The sequence below is a fragment of the Nicotiana tabacum genome, chromosome 8, assembly GCF_000715075.1.
Source record: "Nicotiana tabacum cultivar K326 chromosome 8, ASM71507v2, whole genome shotgun sequence".
In the NCBI taxonomy this organism is placed as follows: Eukaryota; Viridiplantae; Streptophyta; class Magnoliopsida; order Solanales; family Solanaceae; genus Nicotiana; species Nicotiana tabacum.
The window spans coordinates 138,860,950-138,874,859 of NC_134087.1; the positions used below are offsets into that span (position 1 = coordinate 138,860,950).

Genomic DNA, 13,910 nt, shown 5'->3' on the forward strand with positions numbered 1-13,910 from the left:
GAATTTTCGGGTAAAAGAGAATACCAGGTTAATGCGCCCTTGGTGAGTGTTTCTCCAAATTTCTTGACCAGTACTGATTCAATTTCTTGTTTGGTCAAGTCATTTCCTTTCACGCCTGTTGTAAATGCAGTTACGTGATCACGTGGGTCTGTTGTGCCATCATATTTCGAGATGTCAGGCATTTTGAACTTTTTAGGGATTGGAAGGGGAGCAACACTTGGTTTCCAAGGTTGTTGTCAGTATTTATCCACATCCACTCCTTTAATTACAGGGGGAACTCCAGGGATTTGTTCGATACGCTCATTTTGTTCCTTAAGCTGTTTCTGCAAAGTTAGTACTAAATTTTGCAAATAAGAATTATTTGAATTACCTGGTTCTCCTTCCTGTGGTTCACTGGGGGTTCCTCTATTTCCAGAATTAACAAGGCCAGAACAAGGATTCTCCAATGTATTATTATTTGGTGTAGGTGTGGGTGGTGCAACAGGTAATCGACTAACTAGAGCCTGAAGAGCTTTGTTAACCCGTGCATCAATTATTTTTTGTAAAGCTTTATCCACCCCTTCAAAATGTTCAGATTGCTCTTGTTGATCAGCACGAGATTCAGGAGCGGGAGAGCCTTCACGAGATTGACGTGGTGAATTTTGAGGGGAGGGAACCACGTCAATGTTCTGTAAATCTCTTGATTTTGATGGATTTGATTTTCATGGTTTCCCAAGGTGTTTTCACTGTTATTGTTGTTTGACATGATGATAACAACGACTGGAATGTAGCTTAAAAGAGAGGATTATCAGATTCCCGGTAACGGAACCAATTTGTTTAACCAAAAATCTGAGTCTTTGATCAAAACTAAAAATAAAGAGAAATTCGGGTTACTGATAATCTGGAGACGAAAATAATAGAAGATTTCTGAGAATAATAAAGTAATAAGTAGTTTTGTATTTCAGTGTAATCTCAATAATATTTCGTGTCCTTACAGATGTTGAGTCCTTCTCCTTTTATAGTTGATTCTAGGAGAAGATGTAATGCCTTTGTCTTAATGAGGCAATTATGAGCAATAAATGACATTTAAAAGAAACGTTACACAATCATTTCTATTTAATTCAGATTCTCTAACGTATTTGATATTTAATGCTGTATTTAGACTCTTTTACGTCATCAGATTCGTATCTTCAACTTCTTCCGATCTTTGATCTTTAAATGACTCGAATAGGTACGAGACTCGTACCTATTTTAGTAACGGTCCATACCTATATTGCTTTCTTTTTCCCATATCTGTTGTCGCCCGTGCCTCTTGGTTATTTATTGCGTTTTGACCTTTTGACCAGTCCACGTGTCATGGCACGTCATCTTCAATATTCAGACTCAGTTTTTTCCCAATACACTCCCATGGAACAACCTTTGTAAAACCTTTGTTACATTATTTGAACGAATGATGCCGATATTTGTCAGTGGGATACATGAACAGAATCGCCTTTGAAAATGATGTCTGTGATGTTATAGCTCGAGAATTGCTCTCCCTAAGTATATGATGGTTTAATTAAGAGTCCGAAACCTAAATAATGAATTTTTAAATTCCAAATACCTTTATACAGTTTAAAAAAAAGGTTACCTTTCTAACAAAAATATAGTATTATGCTGCATTTTAGTTTAACGAAATTGTAGCCGTTAAAGGAAAGCGCAGTATAATACTGCGTTTTAGTAAAGCACAGTATTATACTGCATTTTCCTTCTTCAATTTAAATTGCCCCTTTCTTCCCCACCCACGACAGAAGCCCCTCCTCCATTAAAATACTCCCCAGCAGCGCCCCCCCCTCCGATTTAAAAAAAAGTCGAGTGGACCCCTCCCGTCACATAAGAAGTGAAGATTGTAGGTCCCGCATACAATCCAAGCCTTCGATTGTTGTGGTTTCCTTGTTTCGGGCTCAAATTTTCAAATTTCCGACATTTCTAAAAACATAAATCGAGGTATTTCGATCTAAAACTTGTATAATAATGCATATTTATTTTCTTAAATGTGTTTTCACGCTGTTTTGTGTTTTGTTTGCGATTAAATTTGTATTTATTTTTATCCGGATTAAATTATTAGTATTTAAAAAAAATAGTTAAAAGTTGAGAAATAATTTTTATTATTAATACAAATGTTCATAAATTTCTTTTACTGTTTTATATGTAATTTCGTGAATGTTATGTTCATATGTTTGTTATTTTTATTTAGTTTAGATTATTTATTTGCTTAAGGAATAGTGCCCTTTTAGCGTAGTAAAATATAAAACCTTATAGGGTAGTAAAATATAGAGCCTTTTAGCGTAGTAAAATATAGAGTCTTTTAGCATAGTAAAATATAGAGCCTTTTAGCGTAGTAAAATATAGATCCTTTTAGAGTAGAATCTCTGTAGTTTAAGTATATACTAACTACAAACTCTATCCAATTACACTTTACAAAATTTAATTATTTAATTTATAAAACAAACACACAGAACTAACAAATTATCATATGCTGTGAAATTAAATATCCAGCGTGGAACTCATAGATATATATACTCTGTCCAATTAAAAATTAATTATTTACTTTATAAAACTAACAAAATTGTAATAATATTGAAATTGACACAAATAAGAATTCAGGATAGCTTGGTGATACTGAGCCTCAAATATCGAGCATGGAACCCATAGATATATACTGCGTCCAGTATTATACTGCGTTTTACAACAAAAAATGAATTATTTATGTCGGTTATCCACAGAACAGTTATTGGCGGGCCCAAAAATGAAGTAAAATGCAGTATAGTAATGCGCTTTAGTAAAAGACAGTATTATACTGCGTTTTACATAAAAAAAATGAATTATTTAGTAAAATGCAGTAATATACTACGCTTTACGTTAACGGCTAAAATTCCATTAACGTAAAGCACAACATAATACTGCGTTTTAGGTACAAATGTAACTTTTTTTTTTGAAATTTTTACATTCCTATGCCATATAGGAAACTATATTACCCTCAATGTTTAATGTTTGATATAATTACATTTAATATACATAATTACCATTTATATACCATTAGTGATTTTTAAGGGTATTAGTTACACTCCTAATTTAATGGTACCGTATATTCCTTTTAATATCACTCCCCCACGTTTCTCTCTTCAATTCCCACACCTTCACCCACATTTCCCTCCCATACCCATGATTTCTGTATCAAAATCTCATTATTTCTTCCATAGCCAAGGCACTGTCGTCACCTCTACAATCTTGTCCCAATGTTTTTGTGCTCGGGGAAGATGAGCACAAGCTTGATCGATTTGATGGTTATGATTTCGGGTTCCTTCAGTAATATAAGAGGAAAGGAAAAGAGAACAACAATTCCACCATTGACAGCTATTAAAAAGCTTTGAGTTCAAATTTGGGTTTTCAAGAATCATTATTTGTTTGGAATGAGTGTTGTTGTACATAATTGAAAATATGGTTTGGAGTTTATATCTCAATTTTGAGGGGTTTTGGTGAAGATTAGACTTGGTTTTGGCTGAATTTCAGATTGAAACTCGAAGAAGAAGAAAAAGAAGACATGACATACATTATATTGCAACAATTGTAGATAAATTGTAGACTATTGTTTATTTATTTTTGAGCTTTTGTGTTTTTGTGTTAAAAGTTTTGATGAGAGCTTGTTATTCCACTTCGTCTGTTTTGGAGCTAATTTGTGCAGAGAAGAAGATGTTTTTTTAAGTTATATATATTGCTATACCTTTAAATTCAAGAAAGTATGATTGTATTGTATTTAAAGAGGCGTGAATTTGTAGAATAGCTTGAATGTGAGTAATGAGTCAAATAAGACTCACAATGACTTGTTTTATACATTTAATCTACAACAAAACTACATATTATTTGAAAAATTAATATGAAAATACAGAATTTCAATGTTTCTACAAATTATCTACAAAATTTCTACAAAATGTTCATAACAGAATTTATCTTTATTTTCAAGCATGTTCGTCTGTAACAATAAAGTTACTTGATATGCCAACATCTCCCGTTATAGAGGAATACAACTTATCTATAATTTTCTACAACTTTCACACATTATTTTCACCCAGTTAAATATAACTACAATAACATAAAATTTGAGCTTTGTGTTTTTGTGTTAAAAGTTTTAATGGGAGCTTGTTATTCCACTTCGTCTGTTTTGGAGCTAACTTGTACAGAGTAGAAGATGTTTTTTAAGTTATATATATTGCTATACCTTTAAATTCAAGAAAATATGGTTGTATTGTATTTAAAGAGGCGTGAATTTGTAGAATAGGTTGAATGTGAAGAATGGGTCAAATAAAGACTAACAATGACTTATTTTCTACATTTATTCTACAATAAAACTGCATATCATTTGAAAAATTAATATGAAAATACAGAATTACAATGTTTCTACAAATTATCTACAAAATTTCTACAAAATTTCTACAAACTGTTCATAACATAATTTATCTTTATTTTCATGCATGTTCGTCTGTAACACTAAAGTTACTTGATATGCCAACATCTCCCGTTATAGAGGAATACAACTTATCTACAATTTTCTACAACTTTCACACATTATTTCCACCCAGTGAAATACAACTACAATAACATAAAACTTACATACAAATTTTATACAAAATTTATACAATATGTCTTTTGTATATTTTGTATCTGATTTATACATAGTAAAAATAATTTTCATACAACTAATTATATATTATACAACTTATCTATAAATTATCTATAATTTTCGTACATTGTTTCTACTAAGTTATATACAACTACAATATAATACCACTTAAGTATAATTTTTATACAATGTTGTTCAACTTTCATACAATAGTTAAATGAATAAAAGAAAAATGAATAAACAACAGAATACAATTTTTCTATAATTTATCTACAATTTATGCAATATAATGTATGTCATGTCTTCTTCTTCTTCTTCTTCTTCTTCTTCTTCTTCTTCTTCTTCTTCTTCTTCTTCTTCTTCTTCTTCTTCTTCTTCTTCTTCTTTCCGAAATTCAGCCAAAATCAAGTCTAATCGTTACCAAAATCCCTCAAAATTGAGATATAAACTCCAAACCATATTTTCAATTATTTGCAATAATACCCAATACAAGCAAATAATGATTTTTGAAAACCCAAAATTGAATTCAAAGCTTCAAAGCTTTTTAATGGCTGTCAATGGTGGAATTGCTGCTCTCTTTTTCTTTGCTTTGTATTGTTGAAATTTGGACATAATTGCGTTTGATGTAGAAGAATTGTAGAAGATTTAGTCGTTTTTGATTTGTGAAATCAGAAAAAAGTTTGAAAAACAGTGTATCGAAAAAGCAGAGACGCTAAATTTGAAACGAAATTGACGAAGAAGATTAATATGCGTGATTTGCGTTGTGAAAGATCTAGAAGAATATTTAATCCCCTAATTTTAGCGCGCCTAAATAAGGAAGCCTACAGCTACAATGATTCCTTATTTAATGCATTGTCTATATTATGTAGAAATACTATTAGCATGAAGGGTAATATGCAAACTATGAACATATTTGGTAATATAGTTTCCTATATGGTATAAAACAAAAATTTCCCTTTTTTTATAGCTGTAAAAACATAATTAGAGTCCAAAAAGTTGCCATTTTGGTTTCAGACTCGTTTAATTAATATTGACGACTTGGATACTGAAATCCTAATGCCCCGTAACATATTTGCTAACACAAGCTAAGAGCCCGTTTGGATTAGCTGATTTGAAGCAGCCGATAAGCATTATGTGCTGAAAAGCACTTTTAGGTGCTGAAACTGATTTAATAAATAAGTAGTTACATGTTTGGGTACAAGTGCTGAAATTGATAATAAGTTGCTGCAGTATTTGATAAAAAAAGTGCTGATAAGCTCTTTTTCTGTTAAAATGACTTAAATAACCTTAGAACTGTTTACACTTATAAGGGCGTACACTACAAAAAAATTGAAATTAGCTACGAACGTCGTCGATAATCTGTCGCTAAAACACTCATAGCTAGCAGAATCTTTTGATAATTCGTCGCTAAATGAGATTAGCGACGGATTTTTCTGTTTAGCCACAGAATTTGTGTGTCGCTAAAATCTATTTTATTTAGTAGTGGTAATTTCTTCAAAATTTTAGATTCTGGATCAATTCAAATACAAAATATTCTATTTGTCATTTTATTTTAAATATAATTGTGCTTAGATAAGATAATTTTTATGATAAATATAATTTATTTTATGATAGACATATAATCATAAGTTATAATACCTAGTAAATTGACAAAAATTTCTCACTAAAAAATAAACCTAAATAAGACAAATTATTTAAAGAGAAACAAATATTGTCTTCATCACTACAACACTTAGAAAGCAATACACCAAAAATGCAAAGCAATAGAGAATTTGCTTATCTTAAATAGTCAATGAGAATGGACTTGAAGAGGTGGGGGAGGGGGGAGGGAGGGGTAGGTTGAATACTTGAGGCAATGAGTATCGATATAGGAGTTTTGTTCTAAAAAAGAATATTTTAAGGATAAAATAATAAAAATTTTAGTCAAACTTAAAGTGCTTATAAGCTAAAAATTCATAAGCTGGGGGTGACCAGCTTATGACTTTTGGCTTATTTTTGACTTTTAAGCACTTGACTTATAAACATTTTTAACTTTACCAAACGCGTACATGAGCACTTAGCCAAACACCCTCTAAATCATTTTAGCTGAAGATTTTCCCCTCTCCCTTAGCATAAATTGATCATCTTACATGAATATGTAAGTTTTGAATTACTATGCCTCTTCTGTTAAGGTAAACTAAGTCGTTTTCCAGTATTTTGTGGTTCCGAGATAAACTAATGCAATCATCACGAAATTAAAATATTTTGATATTCAAAAATAGAAGTCTACTCAAAATACGATTAATTTTCTAAAACCAATTTTAGTTTTGGATTTCTGAAAACAATTAATTCCAATTATTTTCTTAAGGAAAAAAATTAACATAATGCACATTTCAAGAACCCATCACTTATGAGTTAAATAATTCGAACGGACGAAATCTCTAAATTATTAACTAGAGATCTCGAGTTTTAGTCTTGAGAATGAATTTTTTTATAAAGAATACTTGTTCTTAATGAGACTATATGATACGAATTTGAATTAATCAAACAAATAAAACTAAATATTGATTGTACTGAAAAATGAAAAATTTGAAATGAAAAGGCAACGTGCTAAGTGGGCGTTTGGAAAATTTTTAGGAAAAAAGTGAAAAACATTTTGTGGTTAAACATAGAGGTGTACATATTGAACCGGAAAATCGAACCGAAAAGTCAAACAAATCGATTAATAAATCCGATTAGGTTTGGTTTGATTTGATTTGGTATTGAATAAAAAAATTCGAACCAAACCGACATATAAATATATAAGTTTTATACTATATACTTTTAAAACTTTATATAATATTCTTTACAAAAATTCTAGAAATATTTGGAATTCTCTTATATGATGTAATATTTAATAGAATATGAAGTACTCTATTTATATTAACCTTAAGTAATGGGCTATATGATCACTTTCTTATCAAGTGTTACTGAAATGCATCAATCTCTTTGTTTTTCCATGTTCATATGTCAAGATTTATTAAATTCTTATATCTTTTTTGAATTTAAAGTGGTATTTCGACAATCTAAAATTAAATAGAACATATCATTGATTAGGTATCATATTGATTTTTATTTTTAATTAGTAAATTCGTTTAACCTTTAAAGGATACATCAACGAAAAATTATTGTCAGACGACTAAAAAAGTAACTATCATGTATTATTAACAAAATTCTCCCATAAAATTATTTTAATAGATCATATGTTTGTCAATTTTTTAAAAATGTATATTTGCTTATAAAAAATTTAACAAAATAAGATTGAAATAATATTCATGTAATAAAAAATCCGAAAACTCAACAAAATCGAACCCGGTCCATCTACACCTCACGGGCCCCCAAGTTGAGAGTGAAATATCAGTGGTAACTAGTATTTTTAAGGGGCCTTACTTAACTGCGTGCTAAAACAAACTTTACTTTCCCCTCTCACACACACTCTTAAATTTAGGAAATAACAGACTTGGGCGTCGAAGATGGCGACCCAGAAAGGGAAGAAGACGGTGTTAAAGTTCGACTCTGAAGAAGATGTAGCAAACGCACTCGCCAAATACACTGCTGATTTGTCTGATAAATTCATCAAAGACAAAGGTTCTTTCACTGTTGTGCTCTCTGGAGGCACTCTTATTGATACCATGAGGTAATCAAACACACTATTCTTTTAGTCTTTTCCTTAATTCCGTCCCCATTTCACTTCATCAATATCGTTTTTTCCAACAGGAAACTGGCGGAGCAGCCTTACAAAGATTCAGTTGATTGGTCGAAATGGTGGATTTTTTGGGTGGATGAGAGGGTGGTTCCTCTGGATCACGATGACAGCAATTACAAACTTGCCTCGGATGGTTTTCTTTCTAAGGTGGTGCTCTCTCAGCTTTTGCTTTATTTCTCAGAAACTCAAAGAAGGATTGAAGGTGTCCGATTCTTAGGTTGAAATACTCCTTCTTTGGTTACTTAACCCCCCCCCCCCCCCCCCTCCAAAAAAAAAAAAAAAAAAAAAGAGTCCTTCTTTGGTAATGTTACGCTCAATTTATTGTTTCCTTTCAGTTTCCTATCTCAATGGATTGGCTACTAGGTTCTTGATCGATCCAGGGGCGTATCTAGGCTTAGGCATATAGGTTCACGCCTCCGTAAACTATGTATAGTAATGTTATATTTCTTCAAAATTACTTAAATATACGTGCAGGCACCCATGCTCAAAGACTCCGATGATGCAATAATTATTGGGTGCACCTCTACACGTAAAATTGTATTTCAAATCCTACTCTGGACGGTCTTATTTTCGGTACACAATACAGATATATAAGTGAAAATTACTAAAATTTTAAAAAGAATAGTATGAACCTATAATTTCCAAAGTGTAGCTGGTTCATGGTAAGAGACTATAGTTAAATATGTCAAATTTGAATTTTAGATTCACCTTTTCATAATAGTGCACCCATCCTCTTGAAATCCTGGATCCGCCGCTTTGATCCATATGAATTAACATAATAGAGATTTGTATAAATTGGATGCTATGGCTTCTTTTGGCAGGTTCCAATCCCCTCTTCTAACATTTATGCAATCAATGACAAGGAGTCACCTGAGGGTGCAGCTACAGATTATGAGGGTCGTGTGAAACAATTGGTTGAAGGCAAAGTTCTGCCCTTATCAGCGGTTAGTGGATTCCCCAAATTTGATCTTATGCTATTAGGTATGGGGCCAGACGGACATGTGGCTTCTTTGTTTCCTACACGTTCTCAACGCCATGAGAAGGAGCGGTTGGTCACCTTCATCACAGACTCACCAAAGCCTCCTCCGCCAAGGATTACTTTCACGTTTCCGGTAATTAACTCTGCTTCAGAGATAGCAATGGTGATTACAGGAGCAGAGTTAGCCAATATGGTTGATGTGGTTCTGGGAAGTGGGCTTACTGCTGATGGGATTCCTCTTCCTGCTACTGAAGTTTCAGCTGAAGAGGAGCTGACTTGGTTTTTAGACGAGGATGCTGCATCAAAACTACAGACCTCGGAATGATTTTTGCACCTATGTGCAGATAACTAATAGCAGTAATCCAAATAGGTTTCGGACATTATGTTTGGTGGCGCTGAAATGTGTTGCTTAAGGATGGTCATACATCCTTTCTTTGTACTTCTTTCCTGATATTGCTTATGTAATTAGGTTGTCTTGTTTTTATCTTCTTCTCAAGAAGTTGAGTTATGTTAATCTATGAAGACTTGCATATTTAATAAGGGATTATGAGGTCCATGATCCACTATGTTTTGGTTTATATCAGCTCAGAATGTAACATGTTGCATTTAGTATTATACAGGGAGGTTATTTTATTCTTAAGCTATGGTCATCGAGTTTACCTGATTCTCTTCTAGCTTACAGAAAGTGGACGCTGGAGAAGTAGGTAGGGCTTCCCTTCCCTTCCCTCCCTCCCTCCTCCCACAACCCCAAATAAAAAACAACTTATCCTTGACACTTAACACTATATTTGCTACTTTAGAAGGAAATTCACATTTATTTCCTTGTGTGACTAGAGAAGAAAATCGAATAAGAGAAAATGTTTCTTTTCCCTCTTTTGGTTTCCAAAGAACTGAGTCCACAGGTGTGTTTTCTCAAATCTTTGCCCTCTTTGTTAATATTCAATCTATTTCTTTTTTCCCCTTGTTGTCTCCCCAAGCACAGGGGAGCTCGTCCTAGCACTGATGGATGTAGCATGACAACAACAATAGCAATTACATCCATTACCTTGATTTGAAAGATATCTAGTGGATCAATTTAACAGTTGGGTGGGGGTGGGAAGGTGTGTGCGTATACATTGTAACAAAGTAGTTTTCGTTGATGATTACAATTTACTATTTATGCTAAGATCTGTCATTTAGAGCTCTTCGGTTGTCCCAAAGGACTTCGGGGATACCGTTTTGAATGCGTTAATGTTGCGAGTTGCAAGGCTTCTAAATTTGAAGTTTGATGAGTTTAATTTCAAGTAAGGCTTCGGGGATTAAGTTTTTCTTTCTGTAGTTCTTTGATTGGTTTCAATTCTTCCTAAAAACACTGCTCTGGCAAACTTACTAAAATAAGTTTGAAATACATTAACTGGTATTGATGAGAGAACAAATAAATTTTCACAAATAGTAGTTTTTTTCGTTAACTGATTTAACTTGTTCTGATACTTCATTTATCGTTGGCTCTTACTGCTGCGTAAAAAGTTCCAAGTTGATGTATCTTGTTCCTTTTCACAAACACTGATTCAAATATAAATCTATGTAGATGACTCATGTTAATTCATGAATGAAGGAAGATATGAAAGCACGTTTCGATTCTACAACAACGAATAAAGGGTGTGTATGATATGAAAGAAAATATTTTTGAATTTTTCGTTGTTTGGTTGGCTTAAATATTTTGGAAAACTTTATTCTCATAACGCGTATTTTTTCCTACCAAAAGAAGGGAAAATATTTTTCAAAATTCTTTTTTAACCTTCCCCACCCTATTCATCACCCTCACCAATCCCCACCGACCACTCCCCGAACTCCTACGCCCACCCCCACCCCCACCAACCAACCTTAACCCCACCCACCCCTACCCATCCCCACCAACCAAGCCCCATCCTACACTCCCCCACCCAAACTCCTCATCCACCTTACTGTCACGACTCAAATCCTACCAAAGTGGTCGTGATGCCACGTAATCTCTAAAGACTAGGTAAGTCTATCACTTAACAACATTAATTCAACAAAACATGATATAATAAGACAGAGTTTAGTATAAAAGCAAAATAGAGTTAACATTAGGGCTGTCTAAGGGGAGGGGAGTACCCATAACCGGTTTGGACGGTACCGGTATCGGTACCGCTCCGTACCAACCCGGTTTGGGGGTAAGGGTAGAGGATTTAGGTAAAGGGTATGGGGACTGGGAGGGTACCGAAAAAAGTGCCTATAGAACCGGTCCAGTTGGTACCTTTAAGGTGCCTATTATTAAGTTTTGTATTTATTTTTGTTATACTTGTGTTGCTATTTGTTGTTATTTTAATGATTTATTCTTAAAAATGACTCCTACATTGGTAAAAAAAAGTGTAATAGATTGACCAAGGATAACGCTAAGGAGGCGGTCCTTGTTTTAAAATAAATCGTAACCAGTCCGGGTTTATTCGTTATATACATGAAACGTATAATCTTGCTTTTCAAGGTTTTCCTAGAACAACTATTAGAAATAATATTTGCGATGATGAAGGAAATGAAGACTTGCTGAAATATTAGATTAAAGTGGAGAGAAGAAACTTTAGCCTTCTAGAAATAATTCAAGAAGTCGACGATGCCTATAGAGAAATACTATCTACCAGATACAACAGGGTCGCAAAAGAACAAGTGCTATCAATTTCAAGCGAAGAACCAATAAAAGTTATTGAAAATCTATAAATTGTTCAAAAGAAGTATGTAATTTTATTTTTGTAAGTATTGAAATAAACGTATTGAATTTTATTCATCCCGCGAAGTTTGCGTGTATTTAAATATAATTTGTTTTTTGAAATTTTAATTTAAAAATATCCCTAAGTACTCTTACCGTCCCTTAAGTACCCTCCCCCTAGGATCAGTACTGATACGGGTACGGTACCTCTAAAAATCCCCTTAACTCGTACCCTTAATTTTTCTTAACCACAGTCCGCTTAATGAAACCTCAATTTTTCATTCTCCAAAACTATTATCAAAATCCCCAAATTTCCTTGTTAGATTTTATCAACCAAAAGCCAGAATTAAAGATAGAATCATGAAATAAAATCAAATTCAAGTCAAGAACATTTACCCCAGCCCAAGTGGTGAAAATCGCCTAAATAATCACCACCGACACAAGCTCTTAATACACTTCTCTAACATGCAACTCTATCTTGAATCCTCACGACCGACACAAGCTCTTAATATCAAGATCCGCTGCTTCCAACATCTGGATCTGCACAAAAATATAGAGAAGTGTAGTATGAATACACCATGATCGGTACCCAATAAATATCAAGACTAACCTCGGTGAAGTAGTGATGAGATTCAAGTCATATGATATCCACTAGTCCAATAACCTGTGCAATGTATCAATAACTGACAACAGAATATGTAAGAAAAAATAATTTCAACAATCCCATTAGAACGTGTGATAACACTCAACGAAGAAGAATCTATCTTTGACAATAAATCATCAAATAGAAGTGGAGGCATATGAAGGCATGTCAAATTCAATAAACAACTCATAAAAGTACAAGACTGAGATATAAGAAACATGCATATGAACAAAATATCAACCCCATTATAACACATAAAAAACATCAAGAGAAACACCTCTAAATCATCACATAACATCATCAACAATGCCAACCTTATTTCATTTCATGTGCAAATAATAATAAATTCCATCCTCATTTCGCTACTATCCCGACTCTCGACAAAATTCATAAATCCTAACTACCCATTCGAATACGAGTCCAAATATATCAGTTTATCTAAATACGACTCTGAATCGAGGTTCAAACCTCAATTTTTCATTCTCCAAAACTATTATCAAAATCCCCAAATTTCCTTGTTAGATTTTATCAACCAAAAGCCAGAATTAAAGATAGAATCATGAAATAAAATCAAATTCAAGTCAAGAACATTTACCCCAGCCCAAGTGGTGAAAATCGCCTAAATAATCACCACCGACACAAGCTCTTAATACACTTCTCTAACATGCAACTCTATCTTGAATCCTCACGACCGACACAAGCTCTTAATATCAAGATCCGCTGCTTCCAACATCTGGATCTGCACAAAAATATAGAGAAGTGTAGTATGAATACACCATGATCGGTACCCAATAAATATCAAGACTAACCTCGGTGAAGTAGTGATGAGATTCAAGTCATATGATATCCACTAGTCCAATAACCTGTGCAATGTATCAATAACTGACAACAGAATATGTAAGAAAAAATAATTTCAACAATCCCATTAGAACGTGTGATAACACTCAACGAAGAAGAATCTATCTTTGACAATAAATCATCAAATAGAAGTGGAGGCATATGAAGGCATGTCAAATTCAATAAACAACTCATAAAAGTACAAGACTGAGATATAAGAAACATGCATATGAACAAAATATCAACCCCATTATAACACATAAAAAACATCAAGAGAAACACCTCTAAATCATCACATAACATCATCAACAATGCCAACCTTATTTCATTTCATGTGCAAATAATAATAAATTCCATCCTCATTTCGCTACTATCCCGACTCTC

At 33.2% G+C, this 13,910-nt stretch overlaps 1 protein-coding gene across 1 annotated transcript; it reads left to right on the forward strand.

Moving 5' to 3' along the window:
- Positions 1-8,054: 8,054 nt before the first annotated feature.
- LOC107793104 (putative 6-phosphogluconolactonase 4, chloroplastic) lies at positions 8,055-9,920 on the forward strand. Its single transcript, XM_016615392.2, has 3 exons — positions 8,055-8,294; positions 8,375-8,510; positions 9,185-9,920. The coding sequence occupies exons 1-3, from the start codon at positions 8,131-8,133 to the stop codon at positions 9,665-9,667; spliced, it is 783 nt and encodes a 260-aa protein (XP_016470878.1). The 5' UTR covers positions 8,055-8,130; the 3' UTR covers positions 9,668-9,920.
- The last annotated feature ends 3,990 nt before the right edge of the window (positions 9,921-13,910 follow it).